General features: G+C 36.6%; 1 protein-coding gene across 1 annotated transcript in view; it reads left to right on the plus strand.

Moving 5' to 3' along the window:
- The window catches only part of tbc1d22b (TBC1 domain family, member 22B), an 80023-nt gene that overhangs the window by 35954 nt on the left and 27821 nt on the right, over positions 1 to 16248 (plus strand). Inside the window, exons 5-7 of the mRNA XM_028796534.2 lie at positions 3121 to 3191; positions 11021 to 11149; positions 14918 to 14983. Coding sequence (XP_028652367.1) covers positions 3121 to 3191; positions 11021 to 11149; positions 14918 to 14983 — 266 coding nt within the window. The remainder of the gene's footprint in view (positions 1 to 3120; positions 3192 to 11020; positions 11150 to 14917; positions 14984 to 16248) is intronic.

Here is a 16248-nt window from a genome sequence, read left to right on the forward strand (position 1 = left end):
GTGTTTCTCTCAAGGTTTGTAGCAAATCATTAACAGATTACTGTATAACTCTTACTAGAGCCAGTATTGCTTGGCTTGATATTGGGCAGTTATGTTTATTTACTGACACAGTGGAAACAATTTTAGATGAAGATGTTGATCAGCTGTAACTTTCACATGCAGTATAGAATTATTTTTTCACATGCAGTACATGGTTTTGTAACAGGATTGACCGCAGTGTTGTAGATGAACACAAGAGGGCAGTGGTTTACTTGTTTTTGTCACAAACCTCTGTGGCCACTAATCTTCACAGTTGCTGTTCAGTTATTTGCAAGTGCTGCTTTGGTCCGTAGATTGGGAGGAGGCCAAGTGAGACTTTTCTCGTAGAAGTAAAGCCTGCTCAGTGTTATCAGTTTCCTTCTTCAGAAGTAATTTGTGTAATATTTAGAGTCAAGGTACAGTACAGGTTAAAAGCTTTAGAACACCTCAGTTTTTTCAGTTTTTATGGAAATGCACAAAGTTTAATGTTTCATGAAATCAAGACATAGAACAAATAACCAATGGCAAAAAAATGTCAAGGAATCACTAAGTGCACAAAATTTTATTCAAATTTTGCATTCATCAAAGTAGCTAACATTTGCTGACATAATAGCGAAACTGTGGTGATTCGTCTGATTTAGACTGCTAGTCAGTCACTCTGTGCAAGTCACCGACTCTGCCTTCAGCAAAAGAACCCCTGACCATCACACTTCCTCCTTCATGTTTGACAGCTAATGTCACAGACTGAGGAACCATCATTTCACCAACTCGAGGGGGTACAAACAACCGAAGATTTAAAATTTGGATTCATCGGTCCATAAGACTTTCCCAGTCTGCAGTAGTGCACAGCCAGTATTTCAAGGCCCTATTTTTTCCTTAAGGAATTGCATTCTTACTGTCACTCACCCTGCCAAACCTGCAGCACAAAGTCTCCTATTCACAGAGGATTGCGTTGTGACTTTGGGTCTACCAGATCTCCTCCTATCAGAGTTTCTTCCAGTTTCCAATTGCCTGTGGATTGTATAGGACAGGGGTTGCCAACTCAGGTCCTGGAAGACCACCGTGACTGCAGGTTTTCATTCTAACCCTTTTTTTAATGAGTGCCCTGTTTGTGCTGCTAATTAACTTCTTGTGAATTCATTTTAATTGAATTGCTTTTTTAAGATTTGTTCCTCTGGATTTCTTCATCGTTCCTCTGAATTGCTTCATTTCTTTCCTTAAATGGCGTTTCAGTGAAATGTGAAGTGAGGGAGCCAACAGAAGACCAACTAAGTCAGGGCCTCGAACTCCAACCAATTTCACTCCAACCAGCTGCTTAATGAGGTGCCAATTCTTGTTGTTAATTAAACTTGTTCTTCATTTCCATGGCTTGTTGCCGCTCTCGTGGTGCAATAGCAGACCTTTCTGAAAATGTTGATTTTCTCTTTTCTAATAGCACTGTTAAAATGTTTAGGGGACCTGAGCAGACCAACATTCCTGAGACCTTCATCGTTCTTTATTTTCAGATATTGTATGATCGACACCAGTTGTTTTGGCTCATTTTGTATCTCATTGTTGTTTGGCTGCTAATTAAGGAAAAAGAAACAATTAAGGGGTGTGAGTCTTCAAGAGCAAGTCAAATAAAATTAGTTCAAAAGAAGTTAATTAGCAACATAAACAAGTCGCTCATTAAGAAAAGGGTTGGAATGAAAACCTGCAGCCATGTTGGTCATCCAGGACTGGAGTTGGCGACCCCTGGTATAGGACACCACTGTACTCACTGACACTTCGATTTTTTTGCAATTTCTCCAAATGAATGGCCTAATAATGCTGTGTTTCATTTCACTTGTTAATTGATGTTTTTTGCCATTATCACTGTAATTTACAACTTTCTACAGTGTAATTTTGTCCAAATAGTACTACTGCTTTAAGACAGACAGAGGGTTTTTAAGTAATCAATAGACGTTGGGACACCTGTGGTAATTGGTTTGCTTCAATTTTGCAAGGCTTAATTTACTTTAATTGCTGCAGAACATTTGTAGGTTGTAAACAAATAGTTGTTCTCTGAAGAAGGCCCATTTGTAATATTCTGAAATTTACAATTTTTCAGTTTTTGCTAATCTAAGCTTTAAATTTAAACCTGTGGCAGTTTACTGGTCATCTTTTCACCATTTTAGGTTTTTAATTGCATTTTAACTGATAAAATTTGAAGAAAAGCTGGAAAAATGGAGGTGTTCTGAAACTTTTTACAAGTAGTGTAATATTAGACATGCATCTACTTGTATTTATTTGGAACGTTTATAAGAGTCTGGTTGGGATGCACACCTCATATAGACACTCCTTAAATTCATTTGAAAGTAATTCTGCGAGCAGCCCCTTCATTCATTGTTTTAGTTTATGAAAGACAGGACAGGTTTATGTTGTTTCTTAAATCAATAGATATCTTTAGCCTTTGTAATTCCAGTCATATCACTTTTTCACACAAAATGAATGAGAACTGTGTGCACAGATTTAAAATACACTTTTGTTCTACACTAGAATGAGCTTTTGGACATATTTGGAGTATATGTAAACTAGGGATTTTATTAAGACAAGGCTACATTTTCAGACAAAAATATTCATTATTTTGCATTTGACTTTCAAGAAACAAATATGCATCCTTGTACAAGAAACCTTCAAGAATGTCTACAAACCTGTTTTCTTTCCTGCTAGAATTACACTCCAGAATTATTTCAAACATGGTGTTGACTAAACAAGGAGGATAATTTAAAATGGGTTTCCTTTATAAGAACAGAAATAGCCACCACATTAAAGCAGAAAGCTGTATCCTCTGCAGCCCTTTAGGGCCCAGATGGGATACTCATGTTTAAAAGTCTTCTCACATGTGGCAGGATCATAAGTGCCAGACGGAGGAGCTGTAGAGGAGTGATGTGCTTCATTAACATTCAAGGAGGTCAACTACCATCGCAGGAATTGAAATGTACATCTGCGTTCTTTTAAATCATATACCTGTGATTTTTTTTTTTATACCATTACTTTGGCTTCTAAAATAATTTAAATGCCTACCCTTGACAGTGGGAACAAGAATTGTGCATATATGCAGTGTATTTTTATGTGTTACAGAAGAGTTGAGGAAGCACAGCTGGTCTGGTATACCCAAAGAGGTGCGACCTATCACCTGGAGGCTTCTTTCGGTGAGTCACAATTTCAAGTCCTCTCATAAATTTAAATGCAGATCTAGCCTGGCATTGAGATTTCATCATTGTATGGAAACTATGACTCACATGGTTGAACTTTGCCTGAGGTTTTACATTATCCACTGTGTCCTATTGAACCTGCCTCCAGTGCCTCATAGAAGCACATGGTGCTTGACCCCCTTTTTTTCCATAGCCATTCAGGCCTAGCTTAATTTATTGCAGTTTGGCATCCTTTTACCACAGAGCAAATAAGTCAATTTTTTTTTTTTTGCCTAATCAAAATTACCTTTTTATATTTAAATAGCTGGAGGGAGAGATCCTGTATATACATATACTGTAAAGTACGTAAAAGCAATGTGATTAGACCCCTTTTGTGTCTTCGGTATTAGTAAAGTTTTACAGGTTCTGATCCTGTGTGTGTTGAACCACAGATGATTTAAACCAACTGATATATCAGGATGCCATTTTAGCAAATCAATCAATCAATTATTCATCTTTTCGCCAATTTCCTGAACTTGCTAAATCTGTTTTTAGAAATAATCAAATATTCAGTTTATATACAACTGTTTTTTTTTTTTTTTGCAGTTTTTTTCCCCCTCACTATCTGTTATACTTCTGCTGTGTCCCACCTTACAATTAATTTCTTGTAGGTATTTGTCTTGTTCCCATCTTTGTTAGTGTGATATTGTCTATAAGTGTTTTTCAGTCATTCAGTAATCCTTCAAACACACTTATTCCAGTTTTTACAGTTGCCGGAATTGGACACATGGTCTTGGAAACATGAAGTACAAGGCAGAAACCAATCATGGATTGGACACCAGTCTATCACAGAGTATACACGTTCACCACATTATAAATATATTGAAACATAAGGACAACGAAGACCAGAAAGCCTTAGGATTTCAGCCTTGATATCCCCATTTAATGTGAGGTCTTGCAAAAGCAAAGATCAAAATAATGAAAGTAAAAGATATATCTTGTCCAAAAAAGCTTTTGCATCCCCGTGTGGGACCTTAAAGGATATAGTACTGCTCTCATGTAGCCAGATTTATTAAACTTGCGTATCTAGAAAAAAGAGGCATGAAATGTGTGTACGCACTTCTTTCCACACAAAGGTTGGGATTTATAAAAGAAAGCTTTATGGAAAAACTTGCATATATTTACGGCAACTCCATCTCATCCTTACACAGCATTTTTGAGGAAAGTGAGCAACGACAACACCCTTGATAAAGGAAATGCAGCCAAACTAGCTAAATGACAGCTCACGAATATTATAATTCATACAGTTGAGCTTTTATTATGTGTTTTTACGTGACAAACATATTAAAGCACAAAAGTGATGAATATGATTTACAGACTGTATTTTAATTCCCTGTGCATTTGCAGTAAGGAACTATTTTGTTTTTTTATGTCAGTTTAGACTACTTGTCATGTCTAAGGATTGGAAACCAAAGCACAGTAAAAAAAAGTGGGTGTGATTCACTCCCTGTATACATAAAGCTCTAAACATAATACTTTACATAATGTTTTGACACATTGTGGCAGTTTATATGCAGCCTCTTTGATCAAAGTTACATCACTTTACCAAAAGTAGCCAGATTTTGTTTAAAAAAAGAAAAAATGTCAAAAAAGAAATAATAATGAATAGTTCTTCTATATGACAGTAAAAGCTATTCATCAGAGTGTCTGTCCTGGCGCTGACAACTTTCAGAACTGGATTAAGCATGAGAGAAGGGGCTGCACTGCTGTAATCTTGGGCACTCCTCTTCACGAAGTTTAATCAATAAAGGCTTTAGGAGAGACAAACGATGTAGTTGGCGTGCTGTGAGGCTTCAGAGCAGCTTGGGCTCAAGTCAATGCAATTGACAAAGTGATAGAAGTGCTGAATGCTAAGGAGTCTGAAATATTACAGTACATTTATGCATACTTCTGTGCAGCTCCACTCACATTTCAGTTCACCACATGGATCTGCAATCCCAATCACAAGCCAGCTCTGAAGTTACTAACTGCCTCATATGCAGTGTCTGATACAGAAGTACCAACAAGCCTTATTGAATTTCAGAATCAATTGACTGTTCAAAGATTTGTGGTTTATTTATGGAACATGTTCAGAGGTTTAATCAATAAAGGCTGCTTTCAGTGATTTCATTTATCACTTATTTTCCATGCCCCTCCCAGATGTCTGTTCTTTGACCTCCTAAATGTCTTTTTTAATAGTCTATCATTTCTATATTTCCTTCATGTCAGTGTTTACTTTATACTTACCTGACCCCCTTCTGTCTATTTCTCTATGGTGTTGACCCCTTTTACCTAAGAAATAACATCCATTCTGCCTGAATGACTATCGCCCCGTTGCTATAGTGCCTATAGCTAGGAATGTTTCCATACTAGTGAAAATTTACAATACTCGATACCTTTCAAAAACAAAAAATCCCATTGAAAGCTTTTTATCAAAGTACCTCCATTTATTGAAGAAAACAATATTGTACCTTTTTATGAAACTAAGTATAAAATATATAAACAATAATAGTAACAACAGCTTTAAAATATTGGTATATCTATCAAGTAGTTATCCAACTATCACTTAAGTAAACTTGTATTGGCATTTTTGTATATAAAATACAATGCAAGGCTTGAATTTTAATGTGACAGAGATGGGGATCCACACAGTGTAATAACATATGTGGTGTATAATCTTGGGGTCTGGGGGGGGGCAGATTTCAGGATAGGGTACCTAGTGCCTTGTCCTTGAAAGCACTGAAACACTAAATTCATTTTATTTTGGTATTAACAGACGGACTCATCTCATGTCTTCGGTACTGTACACGAGCCAAACAGCCATTTTATTTGTATCTTGCATCGATATTTACTTGTTACAACTGTTCTTTACACTGACAGTTCTCTAACATCCCACAGTTCTATGTGTGTAACTGTGGATGCATGTAAGTTGCTTCACAGTGCTACCCTGAATTGTATACATGGATTAGAAAATGGACAGACGTTTGGACTGATGGATATCTGTAGAAGTGCAAATTGCATTCAAAGAATTAGTGCAAAGTCTCCATTCATTTATCAGGACTGTGTAAGACACTATTTAAAGTGATTAATCTTGTTATCTTTTCATCATCTCTTACAAATGCGTGACAATACAAATTAAATGATTACACATCATTTGATCAGTAACGTTACTTCACTCTCAAAATAGGCACAAATCTGTTTCTGAATTAATCCCATAATGGGGTAAAAGTGGCAATATTACATACGGTGTGTGTTTTTTTAAATAACAAGTATGTGTGCTTCTTGCCTTATACCTAGTGTTACTGAGATGATGATAATGCAGCTGTTTTTACTTCAAAAAGATAAGTATTGTGTTAGTCTGACAGCTTTTTAAAGTAACCTGTGTAACACGTGTTACTTTTAATTTGTTATCCTGCTGCTCTTGAGATTTTGTTGCTGAATTCAGCCCTATACATTCACTCAGCAACATAAATTTAGAGATTTCTGAAATTCTGAGACAAATTATTTCAGTCAGGAGAAGGAATAATAGGATTGCCCGAACAATTATCTCTGGAAATTCATCTTTTGGGTGCTTCTACCTGTGGCTGCTGGAAGCGTGTTGAAGCAAATACATGCACAAGCTGGCAAGAGTGCAGCGGACTTGCGCAGACTACAAAATTCTTAACAGTAACCTAGTTGAAGTTTTACTTGGCTGCATAATCGGGTTATTCATGGAAAAATCTAAACCACTTTCTCTAACCTAAATAAGGGTTTACATGGCATTTTAGAAATCAGGATTTTGTTAATAACTGGATTATTGAAGCACATATAAATGCACTAATTGTCCTATTTCTCTCCCTTGTCATCTTGAGTCATTTCCTATAAATGATTGAACGGTGTGCTCTATGGTTTCTGTTTTCTGCCACATTATTGTGCCCTCTATAATACTTGGGACAAAGACACATTTTTCCTTGATTTAGCCCTCTGTTTAATTGAAAATTACAAATCAGACATTTCAGATGTGATTAAAGTGCACATTGTAAACTTGAATTTAAGGGTATTTTCATTCATTTTGGTCACACCATGTAAAAATTATAACACTTTTTATACATGTCCCCCCATACCCCTTTTGAGACTCCGTAAAGTTTGGGACATAGCAATGGTAGGTATTAAAGCATTTATATTTAGTATTTTGATGTATAACCCTTGCATGCAGTGACTGCTTGAAGTATGTGATTCATTGACATCACCAAGTGCTAAGTATCTTTTCATGTAATGCTCTGCCAAACCTCTAATGCAGCTATATTCTGCTCCTGCTTGTTTCAGTTTTATACCTTTGAAAAACGTCTTTGTTGCCTTAGCAGTATGTTTGGGATTACTATCTTATAAGATGAAACACTGTCCAATAAGTTTGGAGGCATTTACTGAGCAGATAAAATGTTTCTATGTACCTCTGAATTCTTTGTGCAACTGCTGTCAACAGATTACATCATCAGTGAAGAAAGGTGTGCCAGTACCTGTGACAACCATATACAGTGCATCTGGAAAGTATTCACAGTGCATCACTTTTTCCACATTTTGTTATGTTACAGCCTTATTCCAAAATGGGTTAAATTCATTTTTTTCCTCAGAATTCTACACACAACACCCCATAATGACAATGTGAAAAAAGTTTACTTGAGGTTTTGCATTATTATTTTCTAGTTGTCTACAGATTAGACACATCAATTCACATCTGGGCATCAACATTCAATGTAAATAATGGCGTGTGGTGATAACTTTCCAAGTTGAATCCATGCCCCTGGGGCAGAAAACTCATCATGGAGGGGGACGAGTGGTGGAATAAAGTGCACAGCTGGTCTACTTTTGAAATGGCTAAATCTCGCAACAATGGTTTGCTTTTTTCCTTCTTAAAACAACATGGATACACTGTTTCTCAATATGTATATAATCTCAAGACAGATCAATACTTGGTAATATTGTTGGCTGGAAAAACTGATGTATTCAGTAAGTTTTACAGCTTTTCCTAATAATGGGTCTTTGGTACTCTTTAGCGCCATTATAAAAGGCAAGAGTGGGCTAGTTTTACTTTAAATGAATAAAATATGTATCAGTTTAGAATGCGGCAAATTAATATATGCCATGATTGTGAAGAAATATAACCCCAATTCCAAAAAGTTGGAACACTGTGTAAATTATAAATAAAATCAGAACGCAATGATTTGCAAATCTTATATACCATTATTTTATTCACAATAGAACACAGAAAGCATATCAAATGTTGAAAGTGAAACATTTTATTGTTTCATGAAAAATATTAGCACATTTTGAATTTGATGGCAGAAACACATCTCAGAAAGGTTGGGGTGGGGGCAACAAAAGGCATGAAAAAAAAGTAGTTCTGTAAAGAAGTAGCTGGAGGAACATTTTGGAACTAATTAGGTCAATTGGCAATAGGTCAGTCACATGATTGGGTATAAAAAGAGCATCTAAGAGAAGCAGAGTCTCTCAGACAAAAAGATGGGCAGAGGTTCAGCAGTCGGCACAGAACTACTGTATGCCCAAGCCATAACACCCCTACCATCATGTTTAACAGATGAGGTGGTCTGCTTTGGATCTCAGGCAGTTCCTTTGCATCTCAACAGTTTCCTGTTGGTATCACTCTGATATAGGCTTATCTTTGTCTCATCTATCCACAACACCTGTTTCCAGAATTATGCAGGCTCTTTGAACAACTTTTTTGCAAACTGTAATCTGACCATCTTCTTTTTTGTGGTAATTAGTGGTTTGCATCTTCCAGTGCGGAATCTGTGTTTCTGTTCATGAAATGTTCTGCATAAAGTAGTCTTTTACACACGTCTGTCTTCTGAAGACTTCTGCTTCTGTATCTTTTTTGTTGGACAGACATTTGGAGATTTTTCTTTACTATTGTAGGATTCTTTTGTCATCAGCAGTAGATGTCTCCTTTGCCCTAGCGGTCCCTTTGCAGCTACCAAGCTCACCAGTTCTTTCTTTCTTTCTTTCTTTCTTTCTTTCTTTCTTTCTTTCTTTCTTTCTTTCTTTCTTTCTTTCTTTCTTTCTTTCTTTCTTTCTTTCTTTCTTTCTTTCTTTCTTTCTTTCTTTCTTTCTTTCTTTCTTTCTTTCTTTCTTTCTTTCTTTCTTTCTTTCTTTCTTTCTTTCTTACAATTGATTTGTCATTAATTGACACAGCTCATGGCAACTACAGACTCCAAAGGTTGTCTGTTGGTAGAAGCAAGCCTGCACTAATGTATGCAAATCCCCTTCCTTATATGAAAGTTTGCTATGTGCACTTTAAATCGCATCTAAATTGTTTGATTTGTTATTTTAAATTGTGGAGCAGAAGGGAAAAGGAAAATGTGCCTTTGTCCTGAACATTATGGAGGGCACCATAATTAACAATAGGTATTGGTGTTCTGCATTGGGTTGGGCTTATACGTTTGCAAGAACTGACAACCAATGAGATATTTTGGACCATGAAAACAAAATAGTTTCATCTTTATTTTTTTTTTTCCTTTCCATACCTCAACACAATTGAAAAAGGGTTTTAAAATGGGCTGCCGAGCAGCACGTTATTGCCTGTCAGAATGCAGCAAGATTGCGATACTTTGCAAATGTGAATTTGTGCCGGAAAGTTTGCATGGATTTGAGTAATTTGTCATCTCATGTCAGTCCTAGTTGTGTAATCCGACATCCTCAGGGTGATGAGACCCAGCAACTGCAGCCATTAAGTTCGACATCCCCTCAGGTTTGGTGAGATTTGTGGTAGATGAAATTTAATGTAAACAAATGTAAAGAATTATATAGAGGAAGTGTAACTGTTAGATTTATATACAGAACGGGAGATTTGAAACTTGAAAGGTAAAATTCATGGGAAGGACCTAGGAATCTTACTGGACATTTCACTTTCTACATCCATATCCTAAACAGACAGTTAGTCAAGCAAAAATGATATTAAGCTGTATAGCACAATATGAAGAGTACAAGTCAATGGTGGTCAAGCTTAAGCTATTGTGACTTGTAGGGGGTGTCTCAAACCTGACACAACTGAACAGACACCAGTTCAGAGTTCAAGAGTCTTTATTTTCAACAATACCTTTACAGGTTCCTTCTAAACCACAGTTTTTCGTTCTTTCTTCCCTTCCTCCACTCGTTCCAGGCAAGCTTTGTCTGACCAGGAAGTACTTCCGAGTCCTCTCCCTGCAGCACCCTCTGGCTACGTCCAGGAAACCTAACAAGGCTTCCCTTCAGAACTAAACTTCCCGTGCAGCCCTGCTTATCCAAATAGAGCCATTCCAAAGTAACACCGTCACCTATCAAACTGGTGGAACAGCCTTTCTTGCCAGGCAGTCTCCTCCAGTCCATTCATTATATCTTTTCCTTGACTAGAAAAGGGAATAGGAACCATCCCGGCTGAGATGTGCATCCATCTGTGCTGTTTTTACATAATCTAAGGTACCATTGTCCATCCCAGTCAGAGTGCCATTCCATCTTATACTTTTCGTCTCCTAATATTCAGCTGCAGCTCCAAGTAATGTGAAGTAAAAGCTGAGACCATGTTTAACTTTTGGGTCTAATAGCTAATTATGGTATGAAAATAAAGAAGAATTTTGTCACAGAAAAAGTAAATTGTACTCCTTCAAAGTTTGAAAAAATGTGGAGAGAGAAAAGACACAGTGAGCCAAATTATTCCTAGACACTAACCAAGAGCCACTGGAATAGTACTTGACATGTTTACTCCTCTTATTTGAAGGTCTCCTGGTATTTAAAATAGTCATATTAAAAGTCTGTCCTGTTCTTGCTTGTTTCAGGGTTATTTGCCTGCCAACATGGAGAGAAGAGAAATCGTCCTGAAGCGGAAACGTGATGAGTACTTTGGTTTTATTGAGCAGTACTATAAATCTAGGAGTGAAGAGCAGCATCAAGACACATACCGGCAGGTGTGATTCATATAATATTTATAGAATTTTTTTCTCCTTTTACTTTAATATTTACCTTTTTATATAACCTGGAGTGGAGAACCACTTCAAGGAACAATTGTATAATTTTGTTAAATCAATGTTGGCTATTAAAAGTGATCCTTGGACTTGACATTTTGCAATATTTCTCCTTTAAAGCAATTACTGGGAAGTTCTGCTATAGATAAAATAAATGTATGTTCCTATTTCAGTGAGACACTTTACTTGATACCACAGAGTCAGTCACAACAAAGACTGAAGATGTTTTTTTCTTTCACATTGCCCCCATTTAAAACTGTTGTATTAGTGTCAAAGGAATACTTTTTGTGTGTTACTTACCAATGTTGTTGTAGTTAGCGGTGGTCAAGAAAAAATTTTAATCTCATATTTTCCTGAATAAATTACATTTTGAAGATTCACGCTCAACTAAACTCTGCAGTGGCTGGTTCTGGACAATAGCAAATTATGTGAAAAATTAAAAAGGGGGGAAAAATTCTCAGATTCATATTTCATAATCTGCTTGTCCAGTAACCATTCATGTGGTCAAAACGTCCTGATAACTCTGCATTGAATTTCAGCTAGAAAAGTATATTACCACAATACTGTGTGTTTGAATTGAAGACCGGATTCTTGACCAATGAATGATGAAGAGAGGCAGATCTTCAATTCAAATGAAAATTATTATGGGAATTATGCCTATCCTATTAAAATGCATTTCAGAGTTTTTAGGATGTAACTGTTAATACTCTAGCAAAAAATGCACACATTTTGACTATACAAATGGATAACAGACGTGTAGATTATGAAACACAAGGTACGAGTGAATTTTTTTTTCCCCATTGAAATTTTACACATTGTTTTCTGTTGTCCAGAACTGCTCACCGCAGGGTTCTGTTGAGTTTGAATCTTCAATATGTATTTTCTCCACAAACACATGAGAGAAAAAATTTTTTCTCCCCAACCACTACAAAGTACATAGGGGTAAGTAACATTTCAAAAAATAATTATTTCTGGGTGGAGTATTCCTCTAAATGTGGCATAAAGTGGGGTAAAAAAAAAGCAAATCTCCACCTTGTCTGTGTCTGCCCTAACATGTAATATTAGGTCTAATCAGAAAAAGTTTGCCATTATCATAGTCTCCAATTCAAGCTACAATAGTATTGAAACAGTGGAGATATCTATACACCTGCTGTAGGAAAGAAAAATCTATTAAATAAATGGCTTGTTAAGTATTGTAACTGAAGGTGTTACTGTTAATTGGTGCTGAAAAAGTTAGTTGTTAGTTAGTTGTTTAAAATGTTGATGGAATTTTTCATCAGTAATTTAAACAACATATTGAGAAAATATTAAATAGCTCCATGCAATGAGTTTATGTTCTTATAATCCTGAGTGAACTCAGGATTATGAAGAATACAAATACCTACATATAGTTTAAAAAGGGCTTGCATTTTTGTCCCTGTTGTAGAAAAACTGAAGCAAACATCAACAATAGTTTGGTAGTGAAAACAACTGTAGTCCGTATAATATGTCAAGAATACAAAAGCACACAGTCCTGTTCACTTATATTAGTAATAGGAAAGATCTTTTGAATTTTGTACAGTCACTTACTAGCTGCTATGGCTGTCAAATTAGCCAATAATTAAGGTTTGAATATTCCAATTAATAAGTAAATATTCAAATATATTCAAACTTAGGCTAACAATTCTGGGCATTATACATTATAGTAGTGGCTGCACAGTATAAACTCAACACCAACTAAAAAAAAAAAAATCAAATTCAGGCAACTGGAGTGTGGTGTCGATAATTGTGGCTTTTAATGGTTTAATCTCATTTTTGTGGCTACCTTTGTTTTGCTCTCCTGTAAAGGATCATAAGGAATACAGGTCAGTTACCAAGCAAAGTAAAAGCAGGCAACAGGCAGGTTGAAGGCGGGTTTGTTTCATTATTTTGGATGTGTCCAGTAGACAATGGCAGGGTACCATTTTTATATAGCAGCATTCAGAATGAAAGCCTGTCTGGAAAAGCGGCTACTCTGTGGCTTATGGGATCATTACAATGTCAAGTTAGGTTCTGGCTACTTTTTTTCTCCTGTACAGATGTAATAATATTTTAATACAGGTCCCCTGTATAATTTTAATTACATATTATTGTTTTAAACATTGTTTCAAACCAGCAGCCACATAAGATGAAGGCTAATTGTAACAATAGGGCTTTTTAAATGGGATTTTAAAGCATTGTAATATTTCAAAATTCTAAGTTACTTTCCATTTGCATTAATGAGAAGGTCAGGGATCTGGAGTTTAGGGCCAGGTTTATAATTCATGTGACGCAACGCGTACTCCTGCTGACGCTACTGCTATGCAAGCGGTGTACTGTTTATACTTGCGTGCATATTTTATGTAAATCTGGATGATTCCACCAGGTGGCAGTGTGAAATATCATCACGGTGAGAAAAGGTTATGCTTTGTCGTGTTGTGAATTGCCTGAAAAATCCATTAAATTCCAAGGACACCTTGCCACAATATCTCTGAAAAGGATGGATGTTTAATGATTATATCCATCAATCCAGGGATACACACATTCCAGCAAGCATCAGGCGCAAGGCAGAAACAGTCCCTGGACGGGGCATCAGCTTATTGTAAGGTGAATACAAGCACACACATACTCTAGTGTCATTTAAGCATCACCAAATCCCCAAACCTGCATGCCCATGGAAGGAAACCGAAGCACACAGTGGAAACCCACCAGGAAAACATGCAAACTCCAGGCAGGGAACATCAGGGACGTGATTTCCTACTGTGAGGAAGCAGCGCTACCGCTCTGCCACCATGCCGCCCCTAAATGTGTAATTATTAACAGTATTCATTATTTAAATAAAGTTAACAATTTATCTGTAAAATGTATTATACAAATATTGACATACAGTAGTGACTCAGATTTGGTCATTTTTTTGATGCAACTTAATCATTCAGCTTACCGTTCTTTCAGTTGTCATTATTGTAACACGAGAATAAGTGTGCCTATATTTATTATTGAACTGGTGTGCTAGAAAAACATTTTAATAATTGAAGAGAGACACTAAGCACAGTTTAACTGCAAGTAAATTTCATATTTTTCCCTCATATCAGATTCACTTTCATATAATATATGTGCAATTTTTAAAGTTCATGTAAAGGGCAGTAGTAACCTATACTTGTCATTATCTTCATTTGTTTTCCTTATGATGTATAACATTGTCATTACACCCATTTTGGTGTGAATGTTCCTTAAAATGTTTTAGTTGTTTATTATTGTTTTATGTAGTTTTCCTGCTGTTTCAGGTGGGTTTTGTTGTATAATCAGGGGCAAGTGACCAAACCACGTACAAGTGAAACGTTTGCTGTTTAGCGATTATGGAACTTGTGCTATGTAGTAGTTGTCTAGAGTAATAAGCACTCTCTTTTTGTGAAAGGGAGTATTCTCTTTTCATCTTTATTCGTATTGCATTTTTCACTGTAGGTCCTTTAGCAGAATTGTGTAGTAAAAATTATTGGTTGGTATCATTCCCACTTAATCTGAAAATTTTTTTTTTTTTCTGGTATTTCCAAGGGACCCGCAGCAAACTTTCTACAGATCAGTAATCCAGTCTACAGTATTGATGTGTTTCCCCAACTCTTGTTCCTCATATTCCGTCATTTCCTCTTTACGCTAGTCTCACTTGATACATATGGGTAGTAAGGTTCTACTGTGTTTTTTTTTTTTCTCCTGCAGATCCATATTGACATCCCAAGGACAAATCCCCTGATTCCACTCTTCCAGCAGCCACTTGTTCAGGAGGTTAGTGACCTATTCTTAAGTATATGCACTTAATCACATAAGCTGTATGTTACTAGAACATTAGAACTGGCATGATATGGCAGGCCCTCTTACTTTGGAAAGCCTCTGCCAGTTGGTCACATAGTACAAATAGATAACACAAATGCCATTGGTCAGTTGATAATCAATGGTATTCTATTTAGGACATTATAACCATTTTCTTGAGCTTTTTATTTATTTACTACCTTGAATATATTGTTTTTTTTACTTATTTACTGCCTTGAATATATTATTTTTCAAGGAAAAATAAGGAATAGGCAAAGTCTAACAATTCAATTTCCCTTAAACTTGCATAGAATTGTATTAAAGTTTAATGCAGTTTTAAAATAATCTCATTGAACATTAACTTCCTAATTCAGAGCTCCATGCAAGGTTTATATAATATGCATGTGAGATTAAAAATTTTGACTTAAGCTACATCCTAAATTAAATTAAATGAAATAACGGTTTCCTTCCAAAGTAGTGTATTAGCCATGCAAATCACATTACAAGCTTGCAGTGCTTGGTGCATTTTAAAATTTTTTAAAAAGTAATTAACTCCCTGCATCAGAACAAAGGATTAGAAGCAGGCCTGAGTTTACAATAATTTGGCTTAAAGATGGCTGCATGGTAATGACAAATGTAGCCATTTCCCGGGATATCTCTGAGGTATCCCAATGCAAAGCATTCTTGACCTTACAACCCAGCATAATGTTTAGCTTAAAATAGAATTAAGAGTCATGAGGTGAAATAAATGTGAAGAGTTAACGACAAAAGCAAGAGCATTATGATACTTTCAGTTATTTAAATGTTGTAACCAAGCTGGGACCACAAGGAGTGTATATTTTATGAGAATCTGAATCTGCAAAGCATATGTTGCAAGCAATCCAAACATCCTCTTCCGCTTATCCGAGATCGGGTCGCAGGGGCAACAGCTTGAGCAGAGATACCCAGACTTGCCTCTCCCTGGCCACTTCTTCTAGCTCTTCCGGGGGAATCCCCAGGCGTTCCCAGGCCAGCCGAGAGACATAGTCCCTGGGTCTTCCCCAGGGCCTCCTCCCGGTTAGACGTGCCTGGAACACCTCATAAGGGAAGCGTCCAGGAGGCATCCTCATCAGGTGCCAAGAGCCACCTCATCTAACTCCTCTCGATGCGGAGGAGCAGCGGCTCTACTCTGAGCTTCTCACCCCTATCTTTAAAGGAAAGCCCGGACACCCTGCGGAGGAAACTCATTTGAGCCGCTTGTA

This window comes from Erpetoichthys calabaricus, chromosome 3 (genome assembly GCF_900747795.2).
Source record: "Erpetoichthys calabaricus chromosome 3, fErpCal1.3, whole genome shotgun sequence".
NCBI lineage: Eukaryota > Metazoa > Chordata > Cladistia > Polypteriformes > Polypteridae > Erpetoichthys > Erpetoichthys calabaricus.